Below are 23,223 nucleotides of genomic sequence, written 5' to 3' on the forward strand. Positions count from 1 at the left end.
TAGTGCTCCTCCCCACCTTCTACCTAGCCAAGAAGGGAACCTTTCTCCTTGCAGGAGTTTGTAAAACCCTTTTAGCCCTCAAGGTATTTCTTTCTTCAGGATCCTGTCTGGACTAAGGAATAGAAGTAACAATCATTTAAATACTAAAAAAGATTACATTGGCATGGAAGTTATTAATTTGTTAAACAAATGAAGAAAGAGGCAACTGTATTTCAGACATAGTATAGTGTTCAGTCATAATCTTTCCATGATTCTTTGCACACTGTGTTGGGGAAAATATAGTTGTTTCCACCAACGTAGAGCAATTACCACGTCAGGTCCTGGTAACAAATCACTGATGCTGTCTAGGTGACCCTAACCCTTTCATCCCCAGGCGCCATCGTTTTAAGCTTGCTGGGTGCACTTGCTCTACTCCTTGGGGTCCTGGAGCAAGTGTGGCTGACCTCTTCCCCAGACACCTCAGTTGCTGATGGTCTGGATGTTACTGTCAGCCCCGCTGCATTCCGCACTGCGGGGTACTAGCGTCGTGCACTGTCCGTTCTTCCTGCTTCCTGCTTCCCCATCTCCCTCCCCTTCGACCTGTAGCTGTCTTAAGTGAAACAAGGGTGACGTGCTGCAAACGCTGGTAATGGACGTGGGCTTATCAAAGTTTAAGTAAAGTTTAAAACCCATCTGCTTTATTCCCAGTGTGTTCTGTTATTTCTGTACCCATGAAGACATTACTGTTCCTTTTTCTTTCATTTGTTCTTTTTTCCTGAGGAAGTGCCTTCTGTAGTATGCATACGAAAGGATTTTTAAAAAATATTTTTACCTGAAGAGGCAAAAATCCTCTCTAACTTGCATCTAATATTATAGCCCTTTTCCCCTTCTGTGGAAGGAGGCTGGTTTTTCTTAATTTTCTGAGACTGTAGCCTGTTCATCGAGTGCCCGGGGAATCTTAGCTGCTTCCTTGTCTTAAAATCTGTGGGGCAGCCATCTAGTTCACCTGACCCAGTTCTGTGAAAAGCATTTGTTTGGCTCCAGCCCTTTCCGCAGATCTCAGTTCACCTTTGTGGTTCTAAGTGGCTGTTCGGGATTGCCCATCAGCATGGCAGCTGGCTGCGATGTCTCCCCGTCCTAGAGATCGCTGTGGCTTGCCTGTGGGTGCATTTCCCCAGAGCTGTGTCACCCCACTGGCTATCAGTAACATCTCTCATCCTTTCCGCTACGTAGGCCCACAGTGTATGAGATACGGGACATGAGGTTTTAATTTTGGTGGTGGCTCTCCATTGGAATTGGAAAAACTGCTAGTTCTGTGCGTCTGGGGAGCCTTCTGTAGTTAACCTAGCCCTCCTGCCGCATCCCGAGACCTGTTCCTTTTGGGCAAGTCACTTAAGTCTGTTTTCTGTTCAGTTTGTTTTTGTGTTTAGGGTAGCAAACCTGTTGACCCATACTAGAGCTTTTCTGCCCTGCGCTGACAGTGACATCTTGGAAAGCAGTTCTCTGTGACCAGGATAGTTTAATGATTTTTTTCTTGTTGTTTTCTTCCCCCTTCCTAATTAGTATACTATGAGTAAAAATTGTTAGATTTATTTCTTTTTTATTTATTTCATGTTAGGGAGGTGGTGAATGGGAGACAGAGCACTTCAAAGGTGAAAACATCTTTTTTTTTTTGTACTTGTAGTGTGGCTCAAATACACAGTTGCTTCATGTGTTTCAAGAAGACTTCATTATAGGATATAAGCCACACAAGGAAGATCTGGAGAAAAAGGAGACAGAGATATTTTTTCAGCCATCACAAGGTACTCTTGAAATGAGTTTGTATTTGCTTCCCTTAATCTAGCGCAGAGCTTGCCAGGCTTTTCTGGAGTGCAGGCCTCCAGCCATGCTGCTCCTGACCCTGACAGGCCTATCAGTGAATCGTGTCGCGTGGCTGGCCTGCAGACGGAGCGGGCACCTGGTAGAGACAGCACCGGCAATAGACGGTCACCAAGTATTTATGAAACCTAGTTTGTTTTTAAAAGTAACTTTAATTATTCAACCTATAATTTTTTTGTTGGTAGTAAGTTTCCTGCGATTGCTTAAGAAAATCAGTTCATCTTAGTAGAGGTTAAAAAAGTTCCCAATAAATTGCGACAGAGTAATGGTAAATATAGGAAGTAAGATGTTGGGTTGTTACTCTGGAAATCTCGTAGGCATTGAGTCAGAGGCACCGTCTCAGTTCTCCTCTCTGAACTGTAGAATTTCTTGTTCCTTTTTTTTGAAAGAAAGTTTTTCCATAAGACCATTAAAAACAAGCAGCTATGATGTTCAATTTCAGCTTTATAATTTAGCTTAAAATGTTTCTTTCAGGAGTTACAAACTTTGTAGTTCTAAAAGTGTCATGTTCCATTTGAGTGAAAAGACCTGTTCTGCTTTTAGAATTAGTTTTCTGTGAAGAATACTTTTTTAGTTTAGAAAGCTTTTCCAGACGGTTTATCTTGACTACAGACTGACTACCTGGGGTGGCGGGGGGAGGTGTGATCAAAATATATGGTAAATTTTAAAAGATTAGTACAGGACGAGACACATTGCCTCCCCCTCGCTCCCACCTATTAGTCCCTTCATTGTTGCCGCTTTCTGAAGCCGTTCTGGAAGCCCTTTTTTGTGTCTTTATGAGGCATGGTCAAAAATACGGTGAATGCTGCTGCTGAGTGCCACCCAACAGAAAAGCAGGCTCCCCAAAACACAAGTCTTCTCATCCACCTCATCTGCCTTACCTGGCACTGTGCAATATCTGGCTTTTCCCAAAGTCATGATGACCGCGAAAAGAAAACGTTTTGAATCGATTCAGGCCACTGAAGCAGCCAGGACAGCGCAGCTAAAGACGCTCAGGAGAGAGCTCCAGTGTGTCTTTTACTGCTGTGAGGCTTTAAAAACTTGGAAACGTTCCCTGTGCTTTTCCCTCGCACCACATAGATCGATGGATACACTTTACTTAGTACAGTTTTCATCCCAGAATTACACACAGATACTGAAGAGAACTTGCTCCTGAGTTTGTACAGGGAGTTTGCTTTAATGGGAAACGAGAGTGAAATTTTATATCTTTTGTGAAATTTAGGTCAGACATTTATTTTCACCCCTTAGAGTAGTTTTTTTTTCCTGTTCCTTTCCTCATACGTCAGAACTTACCTTATGTGTTATTTAGTTGCCATGTTTAATTTTGTTGCACTATTGCTATAGTATAACAGTGTTGCTTTGTAGATTTCAAGTTTGCTTTTGTGTGTGTTTTACTTTCTCTGGGTAAAATGTTTTTTTTTTTACATGCTTGCCAGCAAACCTAATTACCACGTATTACACTGTTTCCAAAAGAAATATATACCAATCTACTAGAAAACAATGCTTATGTAAAGTTAGTGTTTCTCTTATAATATTTTTAAGCAGCAGATTTGTATTAGGAGTGTTTTATTAAAATTTTCTTTCTTTTTATACTTTTTAAACTTTTGCCAGATCAGGCCCAACGACTTTCCTTTAGCTAGCTGGCTTTCTTTTTATTTGTTTGTTTGTTTGTTGGTGTTTGAGGCTGGGTCATGCTATGTTGCTTACACTAGCCTCGAGCTTGCCATTCTTCTGCCTCAGCCTCCACTAGATATGTACACTGTACCTCACTTGCTTTTAGTTTTTTGTGAACCTTGTTTCTCTTTCTAATTTCATAGCTATTTTATGAAAGGATTTAAGCTCCAATGTAGTTTTCCGGCAGTCTTTATCCCATGATTTCTTCCATTGACAGTTTATTTTATTTTATTTACTTAGGTACCAGGAATTGAACTTAGGACATTGCACTTACCAGGCAGGCATTTGTGCCACTGAGCCCCTCCCCAGCCAACAGTTTATTTTAAATCATTTGTGTTGCTAAGGATTACAGAGTTATGTCTTTCTAATTTTACCTGTCCTGTGTGCTTACTGGTGGGAAGCATTTGTAAAGAAAGGCCTCCCATTATCAAGGAGGGCGGTTTACTTACTCTGAGAGCCAGTGCTGCTTTTGGAGAGCGGGTGCCAGAGGAGTTCGTGCTGGCGCCGTCTCCAGCGGTTATTGTTGTTTGGCTTTGTGTTTTGAATGTCAGTACAAACCCATTTTTAAAAATTCTGTATTGACCAGTAATATACATGCAGAGAAGTGCTTGTATAACTTGGGGATTTTTACGTTCTCAGAACACTTAAATCATTTTGCAATCATTATTCTTTTTAATTCTCAGATTGTCCTATATTAGGCTAGTAAGGAGTCTTTCAAGTTTCTCATGAGACCTTTTAACACCACCTCCTTATTCTGATAGTTTCATTCTTTCAGGCCGGAGGTGTCTCAGGCTTAAGTATCTTTTGTAAGCAAGTGCCTGCCTGGCAAGTGCAAGGTCCTGAGTTCAATTCCCTGTTCCTAAAAACATCTTTTGTAAGCAAACAAACACCATTTTAACAGGAATGCTGCTTAGAGACCATACTTTAGGTTCTGGAGGGTTCATTGCCAGTGAGTTGTCACTTGGAGTGTTCTTTCTTTTCTTTTTGTGGTACCGGAGATCAAACCACGATCGGATGCTCAGCCATATCCATAGACCTTTTTTATTTTCTTTAATTTTGGGGCAGGGTTTTACTTTAACAAGACCTTGTCTAGGATAGGTTTAAATTTGTGATTCTGCTGCCTCAGCCTGCCAGAATTCTTCAGTTATAGGTGTGTTTCATTGTACCTGGCCAGGAGATTTTGTTTTTTAAAGAAAACTTTTATTGTCTTATGTAGATCTGATTTTTATGTATAGAGAATATAATAGTCAACAGAAAAAATTATGCCCACAAATGTGTTTTCATAAGGAAGTACATGAAATTTCTATGAAGTCTTTCTGTACCCTTATCACTACCCTACCCCTACCCCTACCCCTGGTGACTTTTGTAGCTGCTATTTTTATACAGAAAAAGCAGGATAAATGTTTGTTTCATTTTCCTTTTAATTGCCCATTTTCAAGATGAGTTTGTGCTCGTTAGTTTGGGGCACTGGGTGAGGCTCGCTCTTGCTGTCTGCCTGCCTTCTCCTTTCCTTTTGTTCCTCCTTTCCCTTCCTTCCCTTTCTTTACATGCTGTCTCACTTTTTATGTTACACAGCGTTTTATTCTTTGGTGCTCTGTTGTCCCACCTGGTCTCCCTTCTTGTTGGCCGTTGTGGACTTCTGGAGGAGCCCCATTAGTCTTTGATAGCTGCCTGACTTTTAGCACAGAATGGTTTAAAAGTTCACCTAGAATCTGTTCTTCCCTGCAGTGGTCTGTTTTCTGGTGCCAGCCACACAGTACCACTGAGTGGGTAAATTCCAGAGGAAGGAGGGTCACTTTGGCTCACGGTTCTAGTGCAGGGCTGAAAGGCTGGAAATGACGACGGCTTCCCTGCTGCAGAGTCCCAGGTGTCACCCGCCACCACCTGGGAGAGTGAGCTGGTGTGGCTGCCCGCTGTCTTCCTCTTGTTGGGAAGTCCCCAGCATTCAGTCATGGAGGTGTCACCATGACCGTGTCTAATCCTAACCACCTCCTTGGGGGCCCGCCTCCAAACACTGTGCTCAGATTGTGTCTGCCTCCCTCCTGCCTCAGAGTGGGAATAAAGTTCCAGCATGAGCTCTGGAGGGGACAAAGCGTATTCAGACCACAGCACTCTATTCCCCCCAACTTTCACACATATCAAGAGGGGTGTGTGTGTGTGTGTGTGTGTGTGTGTGTGTGTGTTTCAGACAGGGTCTCACTGTGTAGCCCAGGCTGGCCTCAGACTCACAGCAGTCCTGCTTTAGCTTACCAAGTGTTGGGATTACAGACGTGTGCCACCACGCCTGGCAAGAGGTATTCTTAGCTTTTAAAAATTTGTTTTAACACTATAGAAACACATTATCCTTTCTTAACTAATAAGTTAAAAATAAAATGGCCCCTTGTGTTTTCCTCCACTAAAGTCATTTACATTAAAAATGGGATAAATGGCATAAAATGACGTCTAAAGGTTCTAATGTAATGTGTCAGAAAGCTGCGTGGACGTTTTGTGGGCAGAGGAAAATGGCATAATGTAAACAAGTGAGTGAAATCAACATCCTTGATTCTGACAGCCCAGGTGTGCTATGCAAAAATAATGTATATGACTTTTACCTAACTTGGAATGTCATTTCTTATATTCATGAGTATGCATTAGTAGATAATGTGACCTTATTAAAATAAACCAATATTATTTATTAATTACCCTTTCCTTTTGAACACTAGGGTATCGCCCACCACCGTTTTCAGAGAAGTTCTTTCTCGTAGTCATTGAGAAGGACAGCAACAGTTATTCCATCCTCCACATGTGGCATCTCCACCTGAAGTCCGTGCAGGCGTGCTTAGGTAAGGACGGTGTGGCCGCTTCAGACAGAGGATGTGGGACAAAGTCCACCTACAAAGTACACCTGGGCCGATGTTTTACAGTGAAGTTAGGCTGAACTGAAATATGTCTCTGTCCAACTTTAGTTACAAGGTCCTAGGCTGTTAATGAGACGAGTTAGTCCTGAAGACACACTGTCATTAGACATTGAAAAACTAAAACTTGATTGATTTTCTGGGTACTTTGTGTGGAATGCCTGTTGTGACTCCGTTTCTAGATTCTTTGTCCATAGATCAGTATTACACTCTTTGCTGATGAATGCACATGGCCACCTGACACGGCATATCAGTTTTAGCACTGTCAAGAGGCGCTCAGTGAATAGTTATCTCAGCTGTGCTTTCACTGTACACATTCAGGTCCGTCTTGTAATAAATTAGGAAATCTGTAGCATGGAGCAAAGATACTTGATCATACACCATAGACATTTTCTTTGTGGTTCTGGGGATTGAACCCAGGACCTTGTGCGTGCTAGACACGCCCTCCCACCTGAGGTGCACTGCCAGCCTAGATCTTTGAAAAACAAAAGCCTAGACTTGACTGTGTGAGAAGCAGCTGTTGGTGCAAAGAACTGTACAGTAGCCATGTCATCTGGAATCTGCTTTTTTCATAGTACTCATTATTACTTTTAAAATGTATTTTTGTGCTGGACATGGTAGCACTTGCCTGTAATCCCAGCACTCAGAAGCCTGAGACAGGAGGGTCCCTGTGAGTTTGTGGCCAGCCTGAACTATAGAGTGAGACCCTGTCTCAAAAAAAAAAAGTATTTTTGACCCTTGGTCATTAGACATTTATTATAGGTGGCAGGTCTGACTGAGCCATGGACTGGCTTTAGAAAAGGCAAGTGATTCCTCAGTATAGTCTTTCCCTGCACCTGAGTGAATGGAATCTGGAGGCAGGAATTCAGAAAGATCTTTCAAGCCTTCTGAGTTAATTTTCGGCATATATGCTGTTCCTCCGAAGTGCAGGAGTAAGGGGTGTGAAACCAGCCCCTCAGGAGGGGATTCTCAGCTCACCAGAGGATGTGGTGTGTTCTAGAATTGGGCCGAGAGTCAAGGGTGGCTCTGAGAGATGCGTAGAGATCTTGAGAGGTCCTCATGATAGGACCGTGTGACACCTCGGTCCCAGTGCTGCCCCTTAGGGCCAGGGCAGCGTTGCTGCTCTCCTGTCCGTGACAGCAGTAGTGGGCACAGCAGTGTAGTGAGATGACAGTGGACGGCAGACTCGGGCAGCTGTGACAGGAGGCCTCTGTTGGGTGGTTCTTACGTTGGCTATAGCTGACCGCAATGTGCGACGCCATTGTGTTTACTAGAGTGTTGTATCCTGTCAGAGGATGAACCGGTCGGCCCAAGTTTAGATGGAGAGGGAAAAGTGTTGAGGACTTTCTGGATGCCTGGCGTTGAGACATGCGCTTTGTGCATGTAAGGTAGATATTAGCTAGTAATTATCATATTACTAATGGAGTAAAATGAAAACTTAACCACATTTCATTTATGTATAATTTATTGTAATTGTTAAATTCTAATTTTCATAGGACCAGGTGTCAAAGTCAAGCCTCTTTGCTGTTACGTCTTTGCTCTTTCTCTTGTTCATATTTTCTTAATGCAGATATATATTACACAGTTGCTTGGTTTATAGGAAGAGAAATGAAATAGTTGAACTTCACTTTGCAGATGAGAAAATAGTGATGGCAAAATACCCTGCTTAAGGAAATACATCTAATTAGTACTAGACCCAGGATTAGGACTTGTGTCTTCTGATGACCAGTGCCATGTGTGTCTTACTCTATTTAATTAAAGATGTTTTCCTATTCTGAGTGGCCTGTGTTATAAATGGAGTGACATGTTTACCGTGCACCAGAAGCAAAAGGAATTGAGTGATTGTTTTCTCTTGTGTGTGCCAGTGCTCCTTGAGATGTAGAAAGCGTTGGGAGATTAACCTGCCCTGGATGAGTGCATGGCCTGGTGAGGGAGAGGCACGATACAGAGCAGCTCTCACTGTAACCGAAGCACATGTACCCTGTCTGCTTAGGGATTTGCTCTCCACTCTCATCCCAGCTTGACTTGCCTTGCAACAGTCAGCTAATATTGCCTTCAATGTCTGGAGCTTTAATTATTTTTCCTTTCCTTTCCTTTTCTTCCTTTCTTTTTTTCAGACAGGGTCTTGTGTGTAACCCAGGCTGACCTTGAGCTCATGGTGATCCTTCTGCCTTAGCCTCCCAATTGCTAGGATTACAGGCATGTGCCACCACGCCTGGCTTGGAACTCTTGAATTTTTGTATTTGTTCTTGAAATTATTACCTTATGTGAGCACTGGGTAGTTAGTTGTCTTCTTATATGACCTTAGGAAAATCTTCGAGCTCTCCAAGATTAAATGTCTTCATTTCAGGAAGTGCACTGCTTTTTCTCAAAGGCTGATGCATGACTCACGTTTCAGAAACACGTGGGGTGCTTACTAAAGTGCAGATTATGGGATTTGTCCCAAATCCATAGACTCAGTTCTCTGGGGTTACTTGTAAGAATTTGTATGTTAACAAATTCCTCAAGCTTTTAATGTGTTTAAAGGTTAAGGACATTGGAAACATAACTTAAGGGTTCTTTCTAGCTATTACACCTGTAGTTCTACCAGTAGTATCCCTAAGGAGTTGCTGCAGTATCCTTGCAGTTGGTGATGCTAAGTAGTAAACTCATTTAAAAATATTGTTGAGATATCCAAGCAAAAATCTGAAAATTGACTATCTTCCCAAGAAGTACTTCTAAGAAGCACTTGGTATAGCAGTAGGGATCAAACAAGGGACCTTGCCCAGGCTAGGCAAGGGCTGTACCACTGAGCCACATCCCTGCCCCATTTACATTTTGGGATAAGTTCTCACTGTGTTTCACTGGCTGGCCTTGAACTTTCAGTTCCCTGCCTCAGCCTCCCAAGTAGCTGGCATTATAGGGGTCACCGCTGCACTTAATATTGCTCTAGATCAGTGATGGGGAACCTTTTAGAGGCGAGCACCCAAACTGCAACCGAAACCCACTTACTGCACACTGCAGTGAAACCTGAACACTGAGGTTTTAATTTAGAAAAAGAACTCATACATTAAAAGAAAAACACAATAACAGAGCTTTCAGTGATAGAAACAGCTTTTTATTAAAAGGTAAAAGTGTGCCTGTGGTGTGCTTTTGCACAGTTAATGTAATCTTTGCTGTTGTATGCATGCTGGCAATTTGTCAGACCTTATCTTGGCTGACTTGGTTCATGTGCCAACTGAGAGGGCTCGCATGCCCACTGTGGCACATGTGCTGTAGTTTCGCCACCATGCTGTAGATCGTGTGTATATAGTGATGATCATGATGAATTCCCTAACTCATTTTCAAAGCTAAAGCTTCAGAAGGTGTTTCATCTGAGAGTCTGCTGTCAGTTCCTGGACAGAAGAATGTGGACTCTTCTCCAGAAACCTCCCCTAGCGTGAGCCCCATGCCGCATTCGTCATCCATTGCCAACCTCCAGACTGCTAGTAAACTGATCCTGAGTTCCAGTCTGGTGTACAGCCAGCCTCTTGATCTCCCAGAAGGAGTGGAAGTCATAAGAGCTACACCTTCAGCTGGTAAGCTGCTTCGGAGGGTGAGCACTTGCTGCAGCTCAGGGTGGAAAATCATGAACTCTCAGTGGTAAAACAGATGAAATCTTCTCAAGTAGGTATGGCATTGACATGGAAATATTTATTTTCTAGTAATGGTGCATTAGTTTAGAAGTGTTTTTGTTAGAAGTAAGTTTTTGTGTAAAAATGATGAGTTGGACAGAAAATATAAATCTTTTGATGTGAAATATCTTGTCTACACTTGAGAATACCCTGGTAGTAAAATTTCAAAGAACAAATATATATGTTCAGTTGTAAATCACTGAAGCATTATTTTTAAGACTTTCCATTCCATCATGTCTCTTTCATTTGTGTCTCACTTTTATTATATATGTTTGAACAAGTGCTGGCAAATACCAGGGGGAAGAGTGAGGATAAGGCTGTCATGAGATTGGGTAGAGTGGTTCTGACTTGAGCGTGGTTGGTGAGAAGATTTGGGTGGTATGCCAGAGAGCTAGATTTAAAGTGATTTGCCAAGTGTTCATTTCTAGTCTTGGAGTTGTCAGTGCTTTTAGGGAATCAAACCTGGAGGCTCCATGCTATTTGGGTATTGGCGGATGATACTGAGTATAGGGGTTCTCTTAATTCATCCCTAGGACAGGTGTGCTTCACAGATGAAAGATAACGCCAAGGAGAGTTCATTTTGTGACAGGTACAGATCTAGGCAAGGTTTTTATTTCCTCATATTTGGAAGGTTTGGGATGTACACATGTAAGTTTATTGGAGCATGCAAAAATAAATCATTTTGTAGGGGCTTTATAAACTGTTTTCAAATGTCTTGTTGACAGTAACATTTCAAGGGAAGTAACATGCTGTCCTGTTATTTAGATGGAACAGGCTCAGATGTTTAAATGGCTTTCCTGCTCTTTTGAAGGTCTGGATGGAGTGGGACTTGAATCCAGATCTTCTGACTCCAGATTTTAATTGTTATGACCCTGTGTCCTGTAGCTGGTAACAGATGGGCATTTTAGTCTTTGGCAGTCAGGAAAAAATAGGGGAGTTCTGCTTCAGTTTTAGGAAAGGATGAATTAAATGATAAAAAGAGTAAGTTAACTGATCTGCTAGCTGTCTGAAAAAAATTGATGGTGGGGTACCTGTGGGGTCTGGGGTATGTGACAGTGAGGTCAGGGCATCTGAAGGGCAAACATCTGTGACAAAAGTGATAAAATCTGTAGAGTGAGGGCCAGGGAGACATGTTGTGGTGAAGGCACATATAAATGGTAGCATGTAAAACATTTATTGATTAAGGGTTGACTTGCTGCTTTGCTTTTGAGTTTTACTTTATTTTTTTGTTGCTGGGGGTCAAACCAGGGCCTTGTGCAAGTGCTGGTTGTGGAGCTACATCCCGTCCCTTGAGTTTTATTTTAATTAAATGTTTGTCCCATTTAAATTTAATTACCTAAAAACTAGTAAAGTGATTATTCTAGCATGTTTTTATTTTGCTGATGGGCTGTTGAAGACTTCTGTAGACATCTTGGCCAGTGGATATTTAGGGTAGGACACCAGGTGGTGAGGGAGGGCAACTCATAGTGGCTTTTAGTTCATCCTGTTCTAGAATTTGATCATTGGCATATTACCTTGTGGTTCTGTCATTGTGACTATCTGCCTTTTCTTTTTTAAGGTCATCTGAGTTCCTCTTCCATTTATCCAGTGTGCCTTGCGCCTTACTTAGTGGTTACAACTTGCTCTGACAATAAAGTACGCTTCTGGAAGTGCTGTATGGAACCCAGCCTGCCAGGTACTACAGGTGGCGAGAAGGAGACCTATCACTGGAGGAGGTGGCCCCTGATGAACGACGAGGGAGAAGCCAACAGCAGCACAGTGAGCATTGTGGGAAGGCCCGTTGCTGTTAGCTGCTCGTACACAGGCCGCCTGGCAGTGGCTTACAAGCAGCCTGTCCACCACAATGGCTTTGTTTCTAAAGAATTCTCCATGCACGTTTGCATATTCGAATGTGAATCAACAGGAGGGTCTGAATGGGTTTTAGAGCAAACAATTCATCTTGATGATTTGGTGAAGGTTGGGAGTGTACTTGACTCAAGGATCAGCGTGGATAGTAATCTTTTTGTGTATAGCAAATCAGATGCACTTTTAAGCAAGGATCGGTACCTTATTCCAAATATCAAGCATTTGGTGCATTTGGACTGGGTGTCCAAAGAAGATGGCTCCCACATTCTCACGGTGGGAGTCGGTGCTAACATCTTCATGTACGGCAGGCTCTCAGGAATTGTGACCGAGCAGACCAACAGTAAGGATGGGGTTGCTGTCATCACTTTACCACTTGGTGGTAGCATCAAGCAAGGAGTTCGGTCAAGATGGGTCCTTCTCCGGTCCATAGACTTGGTGTCCTCTGTTGATGGTACCCCTTCCCTGCCCGTTTCTCTCTCTTGGGTGAGGGATGGGATACTGGTTGTGGGCATGGACTGTGAGATGCATGTGTACGCCCAGTGGAAACATGCTGCCAAGTTTGGAGACGCTGAAGTTGACGGTTCCAGTGTGGAAGAGACAGTCATACAAGTTCATTCTTCCTTTAAATCGAGTATGCTGGCAAGAAAAAGTCTGGTTGAAGGAACAGCTGTTGCTGATGATGTTTTCTGTTCTCCAACTGTAGTTCAGGACGGTGGCTTATTTGAGGCTGCACATGTGCTATCCCCTACCCTTCCACAGTATCATCCAACTCAGCTTTTAGAATTGATGGATTTAGGGAAGGTTCGAAGGGCTAAAGCCATTCTGTCTCATTTAGTGAAGTGTATCGCAGGCGAAGTTGCAATAGTTAGAGACCCGGATGCCGGAGAAGGAAGTAAGCGACATCTTTCTCGAACTATTAGTGTCAGTGGCAGCACAGCAAAGGATACAGTCACCATAGGCAAAGATGGCACTCGTGATTATACTGAGATCGACTCCATTCCCCCACTACCACTGTATGCGCTGCTTGCTGCGGATCAGGATGCGACCTACAGAATTTCAGAAGAAAGTGTGAAGATGCCGCAGGGCTATGATCATCCTGAGAGTCAAGCAGGGGATCAGTATTCAGAGCTGTTCCAAGTCCAGGATATAACGACGGATGATATTGACTTAGAGCCAGAAAAGAGAGAAAACAAATCCAAAGTCATAAACCTTTCCCAGTATGGGCCAGCTTACTTCGGCCAGGAACATGCCAGGGTGCTCTCCAGTCATCTCATGCACTCCAGTCTGCCAGGCCTCACCCGGCTGGAGCAGATGTTCCTCGTGGCCTTGGCTGACACTGTGGCCACCACCAGCACCGAGCTCGATGAAAACAGAGATAAGCACTACTCAGGTAAACAGCCTTACTGTCAGTGTATACAGTGCGTAGAGAAGTGTTGGGATTTTCAGTACAGTTATTCATGCCGAGTTACAGTCTTTCTCTCACTTCATAGGGAAAAGGCCATCCTTACAGCAGTTACTGCTCTATGAGATAGTTCCTTATAAAAGGAAAGGTAGTCGAGGCAGGCGCTCCCTTCACATACGACTTGTGATGCTTGTGTGCATCTTCACATGCATTCTTACCCTGAAACATTTGTGTGACTTCGGATATATAGTATCTTTTTTCTTTTTAAAAATATTTTTATTTTATTGATATTTTATTTTCCTGTTAAGTACACATTGTGTAATAAAACATCAAATTAATAATTCACCAGTTGAAACACTCCTAACTCCCATGATGCCCCCAGGGCTACTGTTTTTTCAAACAGGTTGAATCCTACTTTATTTTTCTTTGAATGATATTAATGACTCATTTGTTAATTTTTCTGTGGACTCATGAGGCTTCAGGGGCTTTATTTATCTTTCCAGTTCTGGGCATAAATAGTATTTTATAGTTAAAAGGTCTCTTGAGACAAGACAAAGGTTTTCAGACATTGAGTATAATATGTGCTTTGCCTGATTCACTCTATAACTAGAAAAGTTTTGGCTGCCCCGAAACTGGATTTCATTCTTTTCCATGCAGATAGCTGAAGGTAATGGTGTCGATTGTAAACAGTGGCGTTAGTAAAGGAAACCAAAACTGATTGATCATTCATTCATTCATTCATTCAATAAACACTGTGCAAGAGTGAAGAACTGCTGCATGCCAGGCACATTTTGTACTTTATCCCACTTAATTATCATATTCTTTTAGTAGATGTGTAGCTATTATGTTAAATTTTATAGGTGAAAACACTGATCCTTAGCAAATTGACTCATCTGATATTACATAGGCATTACGGGGAAGAATTGGGGTTCATTTGTGAAAAATTGTTTCTTCTAAGTCTGTATTCTTTAAACTATTTCATAAGATTTCCAAATTTGGGTAAAAAAAGAGTATTCCTCGGACCAGTGAGAAAACACCAGTGTGTATAGGTTTACACCTTTGTAGTATATCCCCAGCTTCTCATCTGTGGATTAAAATTGTAAGAGGCTTAGAGGGTTTGCCTATGATGTGTTTTCTGTCTGAATTAAGAAGGAAGAAACAGCCACTCACTGTTAGAAGGCTGTGTGCAGTAGAGCAGGATTCTCCCCAGAGTAATTGCAGGCTTTTGTTGCATACTTACTGTGTATTAGAGTTTTTACTCTGGAACATTAAGAAAACAGGTATGCCATAACCCGTGAAAAATAGTTTAAGCTTTCTGGTACATAACTGTCCCTGGACAGCAATGTGGAAAGAGCTTACCTGGTCACATTGGACACCCATGCGGTAGGTAAGGCAGGTACAAATGTCTCCGTTTCACAGGTGGGAACTGAGGCTCAGATAAATGAATTGCACACCTCCAGGAAAAGGTTCCATTTGCTCTTGTGAGACCAATGGCTTCTCTCATAACCCACGCACAGTCCACTGGCAGATGCCACCAGTTCTGTGTATCCAGACCCATCACTTCTCATCTGCCTGCAGCCCTGTTGTGGCTCAGGTCAGTGTGCCTCCTGCCTCGTTACTGACAGAGGCTCCGGACTGCTTCCTGTCCTCCACAGTGGTTTGTCCGCTGTGTGCACATCAGTGGCTTCCCATGTCCTTCAGAGTAGAAGTCAAGACCTTTGCGGTGGTCCTCGGGGCGCCCACGACCTGCAGTTACTTCCACTCCCCGTGTTGGCCTCCTTGCTGTCCCACAAACACGAGCACACTCCTTTCCTTTCTCAGAGGCTTCGCATGCCCTCTTTGCTCTGCACAGAAAGCTCTGTTCCTGATTTTCAGAAATCTCTGATTTCTGCTGAAATTTTGTCTTCCTGGACAGTTCTTACCTAGCTGTACTGCAGAAATAGAAGCCTCTCACTGTAGCTTTCTCTGCCTCTCAGTTCTGCTTCTGCTCCATGGCATTCATTGCCGCATATGATCTGCTTATTGTGTCTTCCTCCTAAAATGTAAACCCCATGGGAAGATAACTGCCTGTACGCTGCCAAAGCCCTGGTGCCTGAACTGTGCCTCACAGGCAGTGGGTGTTGTATTTGTTAAATGAGTCAGTGGATGAGTGAGTAGAGGTAATGGGAAGCAGCTGGAGCTTAAATTTTGGCGTTTGAAACATCTGTTTTCTTCCGGGAGCTATTACTTAATCTACACTCTCCGAGTACTTCCTGGCTGGTGCCCTTTTGATTGCTCTTTTCCAGAAGTGCCTGAATTTGGATTCAACAGGCCGTTCTTTCAGACCTTTGTTCAGCTTTGGACTAAGTGGAATCATGGTTGAATAAGCAAATTTGTGGAGTCAAGGTTTAGATTCATCTTAGTTGTGGAGCACTTACTGGTATTACTGTTTTTTTAGTCAGGCTAAATGGCCTAGAAAATGTTACCTGTTTAATTGTGTAACAAATGATGTTACTTCAGTTATGTAAACCTGTCCTTAAATCTCATCAAAATTGATGGGGGAAATTTTTAAAAAACTTTCACCTACCTTATTACAGTTAATATATATTTTATTTGATTTCAAGATTTCTTTCATTTACTGTGAGTAAATATAAGTACTGTTATCTATAGTCAGAGGTAATTGGATTTTTCCAAATCATTTTTCATTGAGTTTTGTGTAAAGATGTGTTCCTCTTAAAGATGGTATTCCCAGAGAGTACTTTGAAAAATCTTATAGTTTGTATAAATTTTTAGAGTTTAATGCTTATTTTGTAACTTATTTTTATCAGTTTGCCCTGTTAAACTCGTTTTTCCTCAAATGTGTTTTCCGCTTATACTGCAGGAAGAGACACGTTGGATGAGTGTGGCCTGCGGTACTTGTTGGCTATGCGCCTGCACACGTGCCTCTTAACATCGCTGCCCCCTCTCTACCGAGTCCAGCTGCTTCACCAAGGTACTCCTCTCGGGCTTTGGGTGGTGTGTGTGAAAGTGGTGGGTGTGTCTTGCTGTGTACTTGCAGCAGGTGAGTCATTATGTGCATGGCCGTCCTGCCTGAAGGTCTTCCCGACTCGTCTTACCCAGTTGCCATTTTCTTGTGTGCTGTCCTGTGACCTTTGCTCAACTAGCTTGGTTTCTGAGATTTTATGCACTGAAGTTGCAGTACCTTAGAGAATGAACGTCAAGTGAATGACTAAGGTTGTAATGACCTATAGTGACAAGGCTGGTAACTTTTCTTACATGGCACTTACCCTGTACCTTCTACATGATTGTTGAAAACTTGATTTTAAACAGCTGCCTGTCATGTGTTCAAACTATATTTCATCTGCTCAACTCTTTAGTTTTGAAATATGTAGCTCATGGTGGTTTTTAAAATTTGAGTTGTCATCATAATAAATCACCTTATAACCTTGCATATAAATATATATGTCCATTTCCAATGGTTTCTTCATGTTAGTTTCTTAGCAGTTGAATTATTGAGTCAAAGGGTGTGAAAACTCCAAACTCTTGATAAGTATTGGCACAGCAGCCTTCAGAAATGCTGTGCTGCTTTCCACTCCCAGAAGCATGTTTGACCCCCAAACTCAGGCTGGTAGCAACACATGGTGTATTAGGATTTTCATCAATCTCTGCCACTGGGACATGCTTAAAAAGTTTGAAATGATAGTGGTGCTGGCTGTTAATGACAGTTTCGTACCTTTTTTAGGGAGAGCTGAATGCCTCTAATTCTTAAGGCTTTCTCAAACTCCATTTTCCTTTTGACTGTAGTTAAAACATTGGAGATGAAAGTGACCAGTCTTGTTGGTTATAGTCTGGGGCACAATTTTCAGAGAAAAAGTTAAATAATCAGTATAGATGCAAAAGCTCAGCCAGGCTTGGTGATGCACACCTGTAATCCCAGCACTTGGGAGGCTGAGGCAGGAGCATCACTGCAAGTTTAAGACTAGGCTGGGCTACATAGTGAGTTCAAGGCTGGCCTGAACTACACTGTGAGACCTTGTCTCAAAAAAAGCTTAGCAGAGTGTAGATAAACTTTGAAGAACAGCCTGCCTTGGTAGATGCATAAAGTGTGTGCTTGTGGGTGTCCCGGGTTTTTTCTTCCATAGTAACTTCATGTCCAGTGGGTTTTCATATCTATTCACTGCTCTTTTTTAAAAAACATTTTAAAATTATTTGTAAGTAGTACACATTTACAGTACACAATGATTACATTCCTTGTGTGAGTCTGGCACATGTACAGAAAACACTAGGATTCCTTTTTTCATCTCCTTTCCTGCCCCCACTTCCTTGCTGTTCCATCTTTTCACTCCCTTCCCCTTTGAGAAAGCACCGTGACACCATAATGTGAAGCGAAATAACTCCGACACACAGGCTTAAAGGCCACATGCTTTCTCCTTTGTGAGAAGCCAAGCGTGCAGTATAAATAAAGAGAAAATAAAAGGCAGATAATAGGAGTAGGCAGGTAAACCTTTCACTGCTCTCTTAATCTTGGTTTTTGAGCCTCTTTTGATAGCCTGTACTCATTTTTGTGTCTTCTTAGTTATAATAAAAATTTTACTTAATAAAGGTATGGGGTTATCTTATATTGTTCTTCTATATTGTTGATTGTATGACAGCAAAAGGATACATTTTATATTACTGTATAATAGTAGATTCTTTTTTTAATAGTAGATTCTAAACCAGCACGTTAGTCAATATAGTAATTTGTTCTTAAAGCACACAAAGATTTAAATAGTGAGAAAATTAATCATAAATTTTGTCCATGTTTTTCGTACATTTGTAGTGGCCTGACTTGTCACATTTTAATTTTATGGCATGTTTGTATATAAATATTATTAACAGTGGGAAATTTTAAAAACTTAAGATTATTATTCGAAATGGTTACGAGGACTCGATAGTAGTTGCTAATGAGAAAACGGTGTATAGTACTAATGGTCTTTTTCCTTTGGAAGACCTGTGTTGTAATGTGATTGTTGTTGACCTCATCTTCAAAATGGGTCAAGGGGCTGGCTGCTCGGACCAGTCTGTGTCACCCTGTCCTTCTCCCGTTCTGGGCTCGGCCGGGGCAGCACTGTCTCTCGGAGCAGCGGCACCCTCTGTGTCCACTGTTGGGCTCTGTGCTGTGCTCCCACGGTTTCCTGGTCACCTCTTCTGGGTGGAGGAGAGTGTGGTCAGTGCACTGTCAGTAAGCACCCACGTATACTTGCAAGTAAGTGACGTCCCTGAGTCCACGTTGTCGCCTCTTTACTCAGATGGCAGCCATGTAGCACCAGCATTAGGCAGCTGTAATTAGCCAAGCCTGAAGCAGGTTGTGTCCTCTTGGTGTGGACCGAAACTCTGATGGAGTTCAGAGGTGCTGTGATGTGATCTGCTTTCTGGCTGGTGGAAGAGTGCAGCAAGCTCCTGTGTGCAGGACATGGTCCACAGCTAAGCAGAGCCTGAGCAGCACACGGGGCGTGAGCTGGCCTGTGTGCGTACCTGTGGGTATCTTCAATAGCCAGAGAGCAATCTTCCCAAGGATTAAGTGTTGGTGTCTCTGTGTTTTTCTCTGGGAAAAACGCAGGTATGTTCAGGAAAATGTTAGAGATTGTCACTGATCGTGGATTCAGAAGCTTATATTCTGACATCCTGAATCGTGACAGACTTTTCTTTGTCCTGGACAGTGCTTTTCAGATGAGTGAAAGATGGTTTTTCTTCTTTTTGATAGCTCTGAAGGGTATTCCTTCCTTTTCCATGTAGGTGTGTCTACATGCCATTTTGCCTGGGCTTTTCATTCGGAGGCTGAGGAGGAGCTAATCAATATGATCCCAGCGATCCAGCGAGGGGACCCGCAGTGGTCAGAGCTGAGAGCCATGGGCATAGGGTGGTGGGTGAGGAATATCAGCACTCTTCGAAGATGCATTGAAAAGGTAACTGCTGCTTTGGACTTTGAAGTTTAAAAACAGTCTTTAAGGAAGAAGCTATCTCCCAGAAAACCTGTCATGAACAACCAGTCTGTACTTCTGAAGATCTTGAGTGTTGTTTAATTAAATTTTTTTAGAAATTGCAAAAACTTGACCTTTGTAAAATGTCCATGTAATATGATATCAATTGTCTTTCACTATATACACTGAATTTGTAATATACCTGAGGAATAACAATATTTTCTGTTACTGGTTTAGGTGGACCGTATTTTAAGAAAATATAAAAATCAAATTTAGAAAGCGTAAACTCTTGTCCTTTATATTACATAGAAAAAACAAGGGGCCAGGGATACAGCTCAGCGGCACAAGCACCTGCCTAGCAAGTGCAAGGTCCCAAGTTCGATTCCTGGTACCAAAAAAGAAAGTGTCCCATAGAAAAAACATTCCTTTTACGTAAAGGATACTATGCATGGCTAGTCTAGTAAGTGACAAAGTTCCTTCACACACCTAAAATATTTAGTAAAAATTCGCTTTTTGTGCACTTGAACGTATCCGTGGTAGCACATGAACCAACTGTGAGACAGTCAGTGGCAGCTAAGAAACCACACTTGAGTCTTCCTGGTGCCTCTCAGCTCCGTGATTTGCAGAAGAGATGTCAGCGTCTTAGAGAACTAGGACAGGGCCTGGGCTCTTGCGTTCAAAGCAGTGCGGTCACACACTCGTTAGTCATTTTTAACCTGTAGGAATGACTTGTTCTGTGCAAACTCCGTAACTTCAGCTGTAGATTTGAGGGTGTAACCAGTAACAGCACGTGGAGAATTATATGTTCCTTAAATCTTTTCCTCATGGCATCATTAGAAACAGATTTGTAAGCCAAGGCCACTGCATGTAGCTCAGGGGCAGAGAGCAAATTTGTCAGCCCTTCAAAATAAAGAAAGGTGGACCTTGTGTATTTTAATTATATGCCAGAAAGAATGCAGCCTTTAGAATGGTCACAATTTGCTTGAAAGGTTTTCTGAAGTATGTTTACCAGAGCATTTGTTTTTAAAATGAGTTTCTTTGCTTAGTGTGTATTATTATTTATCGCAGATGTCTCTATTAATACTAGTTGAGAGAGCTTTCAATTATGAAATCACATAGATACTAACATTTTAACTTTCACAAAGCTGAGTGCCCTGCCGCCATGCAATGGTGTCTCAGCGGCAGTCCCTCACCTGTAGGCCAGGTGGGGATCATGCCTCACGTTGTGCCGACTCAGTAGGGCAGGGAAAGGTGCTGGCTGTGTGGTGGGTCGCAGTGAACGTCAGCTGCCCTTCGTGTGCTGTGCCTGGATGTGTGTGTGGCAAAGTACTGGTGACTGGAGCAGAGCCAGGTTTTCCTGTTTCCACAGTTGCTGTCAGCCATGGAGGTAGCACGAAAGAATTAATTACTGATTAATTGATTGTAATTGATTTGTCAGTTGCAGTAACACTTTATTTACTATTTAGGTTGCCAAAGCTGCTTTTCAGCGGAATAGTGATGCCTTGGATGCTGCGTTATTCTACCTTTCTATGAAGAAGAAAGCGGTAGTGTGGGGTCTGTTTAGGTAGGTTGTGAGCTCATGGAGTGAAATTGTGCTTTCTGTCAGAAAACGAATGCTTGTGAAAATGATCAGGTCAAGTCAACTTGCTTCGTCATGCCTTGGTTCCTTTGTCTGCACCAAATGGCAAAAGTACCTTTTCAGCTTCATTTAAGCAGCTGTAGAAAAAATGTTGCTAAAAGCACCCTGGAAAGTAAAAATTCCTCTTGCTTCCTGAGTGTGTACATTGCCGCGCTCAAGCGTCCCCTTATTAGGAGAAGGGGAGAGGTACTGATAGTGATACTGTTAGTGGCGGTGACTGCTCCTGTCCTAGGTGAATATTTGAGTTTTTCGTCTCCTTCCTGTCACACGCTCTGGAGAGGAGTAACATGGTGTTTGGCATCTTACCAACTGGGGATGTTTGTGCTCTGCTTCCCAGGTCACAGCATGATGAGAAAATGACGGCATTTTTCAGCCACAACTTCAATGAAGATAGGTGGCGCAAGGCTGCTTTGAAGAATGCCTTCTCTCTACTTGGAAAACAACGCTTTGAGCAGTCTGCTGCCTTTTTCTTGTTAGCTGGCTCATTGAAAGATGCCATAGAGGTATACGTCAGAGTTGTTATGAAATGCTGGTAAGAGGTGGACGACCTGAACGGTCTTCAGGGACATTGCAATTTGTTTGTCTTGTTTGTAGGGATAGAGAACAACTGCGGAGGTTGTTCAACATAGAATGGTATTGTGATAAACAAAATTGTAAATAAACTGCATATAGGGCATATTGCATTTCAAGATACCTGGTATAAAATTTATGAAAAAATGGTTTATGAATGTCTTCTTCCACACCATCTTGTGATTCTGAACCACTTAAAGTACATAGGCCATAACCTCCTTATCCTGTGCAGAAAGACAGATATTTTAATTTCTTTTTTTATAAATTCATAGATAAGGAACAGCATAGCAATTCGCAGTATTCTGCAAATCTTAGATACTGAAAATCACAGTTTTAGATACTGCAGATCAAATGTAAAGAGGTAAACCTTTGTGTATTTTGGTATATAATCCTGGCAGGTGATTATGAGAGCAGTTGTTAGAGTTTTTGTTTAGTTATGATTATTTTCTTTTTAGGTTGATTACCATCATTATGTGCAATTCACATAACGTGTAGGAAAAACAGAATTGGAGCTATTACATGATATAATAGAAAATATCTAACAAAGTAGAAATACTGTAAATTTAAAGTTAGTCAGATTTTCATAGTTATGTCAGGTATCTGATACTTTAAAAGTAGAAATGCTTGAAATACTGAAATTGGAAATTTAGCTTAGAAGATACTCCGGTGAAGAAGGCATCTTTTCCCTTGGGCTGGGGATCAAATCTAGTCTCACACGTGCCAGCTACCACTGAGCTACATGCCCAGCCATGCACCTGGAAGAGCAGTGGTGATGACAGAGTGCGTGCATGACCTCAGCTTCTCAAGTTCAGTGCTTATATTTGGATACAGGTTCCTAGAGAATAAAAACAGAATACTGTACTTGGCTTAATTTTACAGTTTACTCACTATGTGAATAGAAGGTTTTTTTTTAATGTAGTATAATTGTTACATGAAAATATATTCGGAAACTAAGAGGAACTGATACGTAAATTCAAATGTCATAAGTAGTATTTAATTTGAAACTGAGTGTTACTTGCTTAAATTGACCTAAGTCTGTGATGACATTGACATACTTTGTTGTATGCTTATTTTATAAGTGCTCTTTGTTGGCTGGACATTATTATGTCCTAGTCTTATTCTTTATTCTTCCATCAAACCATGAGTTAACTTCCTTTCCCAGATTCCACCTCTAGAACCTCTCCCTGCAGCATGAGGACATAAGTAGAGAGAGTGTAACAGTGGGATAGTTCACAACTGTAATGCCAGTCATTATCACTAAGCATTTCTTAATATTTAAATCTGCAGGTATGTCTTGAAAAAATGGAAGACATTCAGCTAGCCATGGTTATTGCTCGTTTGTATGAATCTGAATTTGAGACCTCATCTACTTACATATCCATCTTGAATCAGAAGATTTTGGGTTGCCAAAAGGATGGCTCTGGATTTGACTGCGGAAGATTGCACCCTGACCCTTTTCTGCGTAGTCTTGCCTATTGGGTGATGAAAGATTACTCCCGGGCCTTGGACACATTGCTGGAACAGACACCAAAGGAGGAGGATGAACGGCAAGGTAGGCTGCTCTGTGCCTTTCCCTTTTTTCTTTTTTCTGAGACAGGGTCTTGCTATGTAGTTCAGGAGGGCCTTGAACTCACTAAGTAGCCCTGATTGGCCTCAAACTTGTAGCAGCCCTCCTGCCTTAGCCTCACAAGTGCTGGAACTACAAGCATGTGCTGCTATGCCCAGTCCTTCTTTCTTTCTTTTTTTTTTT

At 42.1% G+C, this 23,223-nt stretch overlaps 1 protein-coding gene across 1 annotated transcript in view; it reads left to right on the top strand.

The window, feature by feature from the left end:
• The window catches only part of Dmxl2 (Dmx-like 2), a gene marked incomplete at its 5' end in the record, with an annotated part of 154,818 nt that overhangs the window by 92,822 nt on the left and 38,773 nt on the right, over positions 1 to 23,223 (top strand). The window contains 9 exon segments of the mRNA XM_005376642.2: positions 1,664 to 1,781; positions 6,234 to 6,353; positions 9,755 to 9,982; positions 11,637 to 13,313; positions 16,186 to 16,296; positions 19,080 to 19,249; positions 20,731 to 20,828; positions 21,241 to 21,406; positions 22,761 to 23,025. Of these exon segments, the coding sequence (XP_005376699.1) occupies positions 1,664 to 1,781; positions 6,234 to 6,353; positions 9,755 to 9,982; positions 11,637 to 13,313; positions 16,186 to 16,296; positions 19,080 to 19,249; positions 20,731 to 20,828; positions 21,241 to 21,406; positions 22,761 to 23,025 (2,953 nt within the window).

The sequence above is a fragment of the Chinchilla lanigera genome, unplaced genomic scaffold (genome assembly GCF_000276665.1).
Source record: "Chinchilla lanigera isolate Chin_1 unplaced genomic scaffold, ChiLan1.0 scaffold00008, whole genome shotgun sequence".
Classification (NCBI taxonomy): Eukaryota; Metazoa; Chordata; class Mammalia; order Rodentia; family Chinchillidae; genus Chinchilla; species Chinchilla lanigera.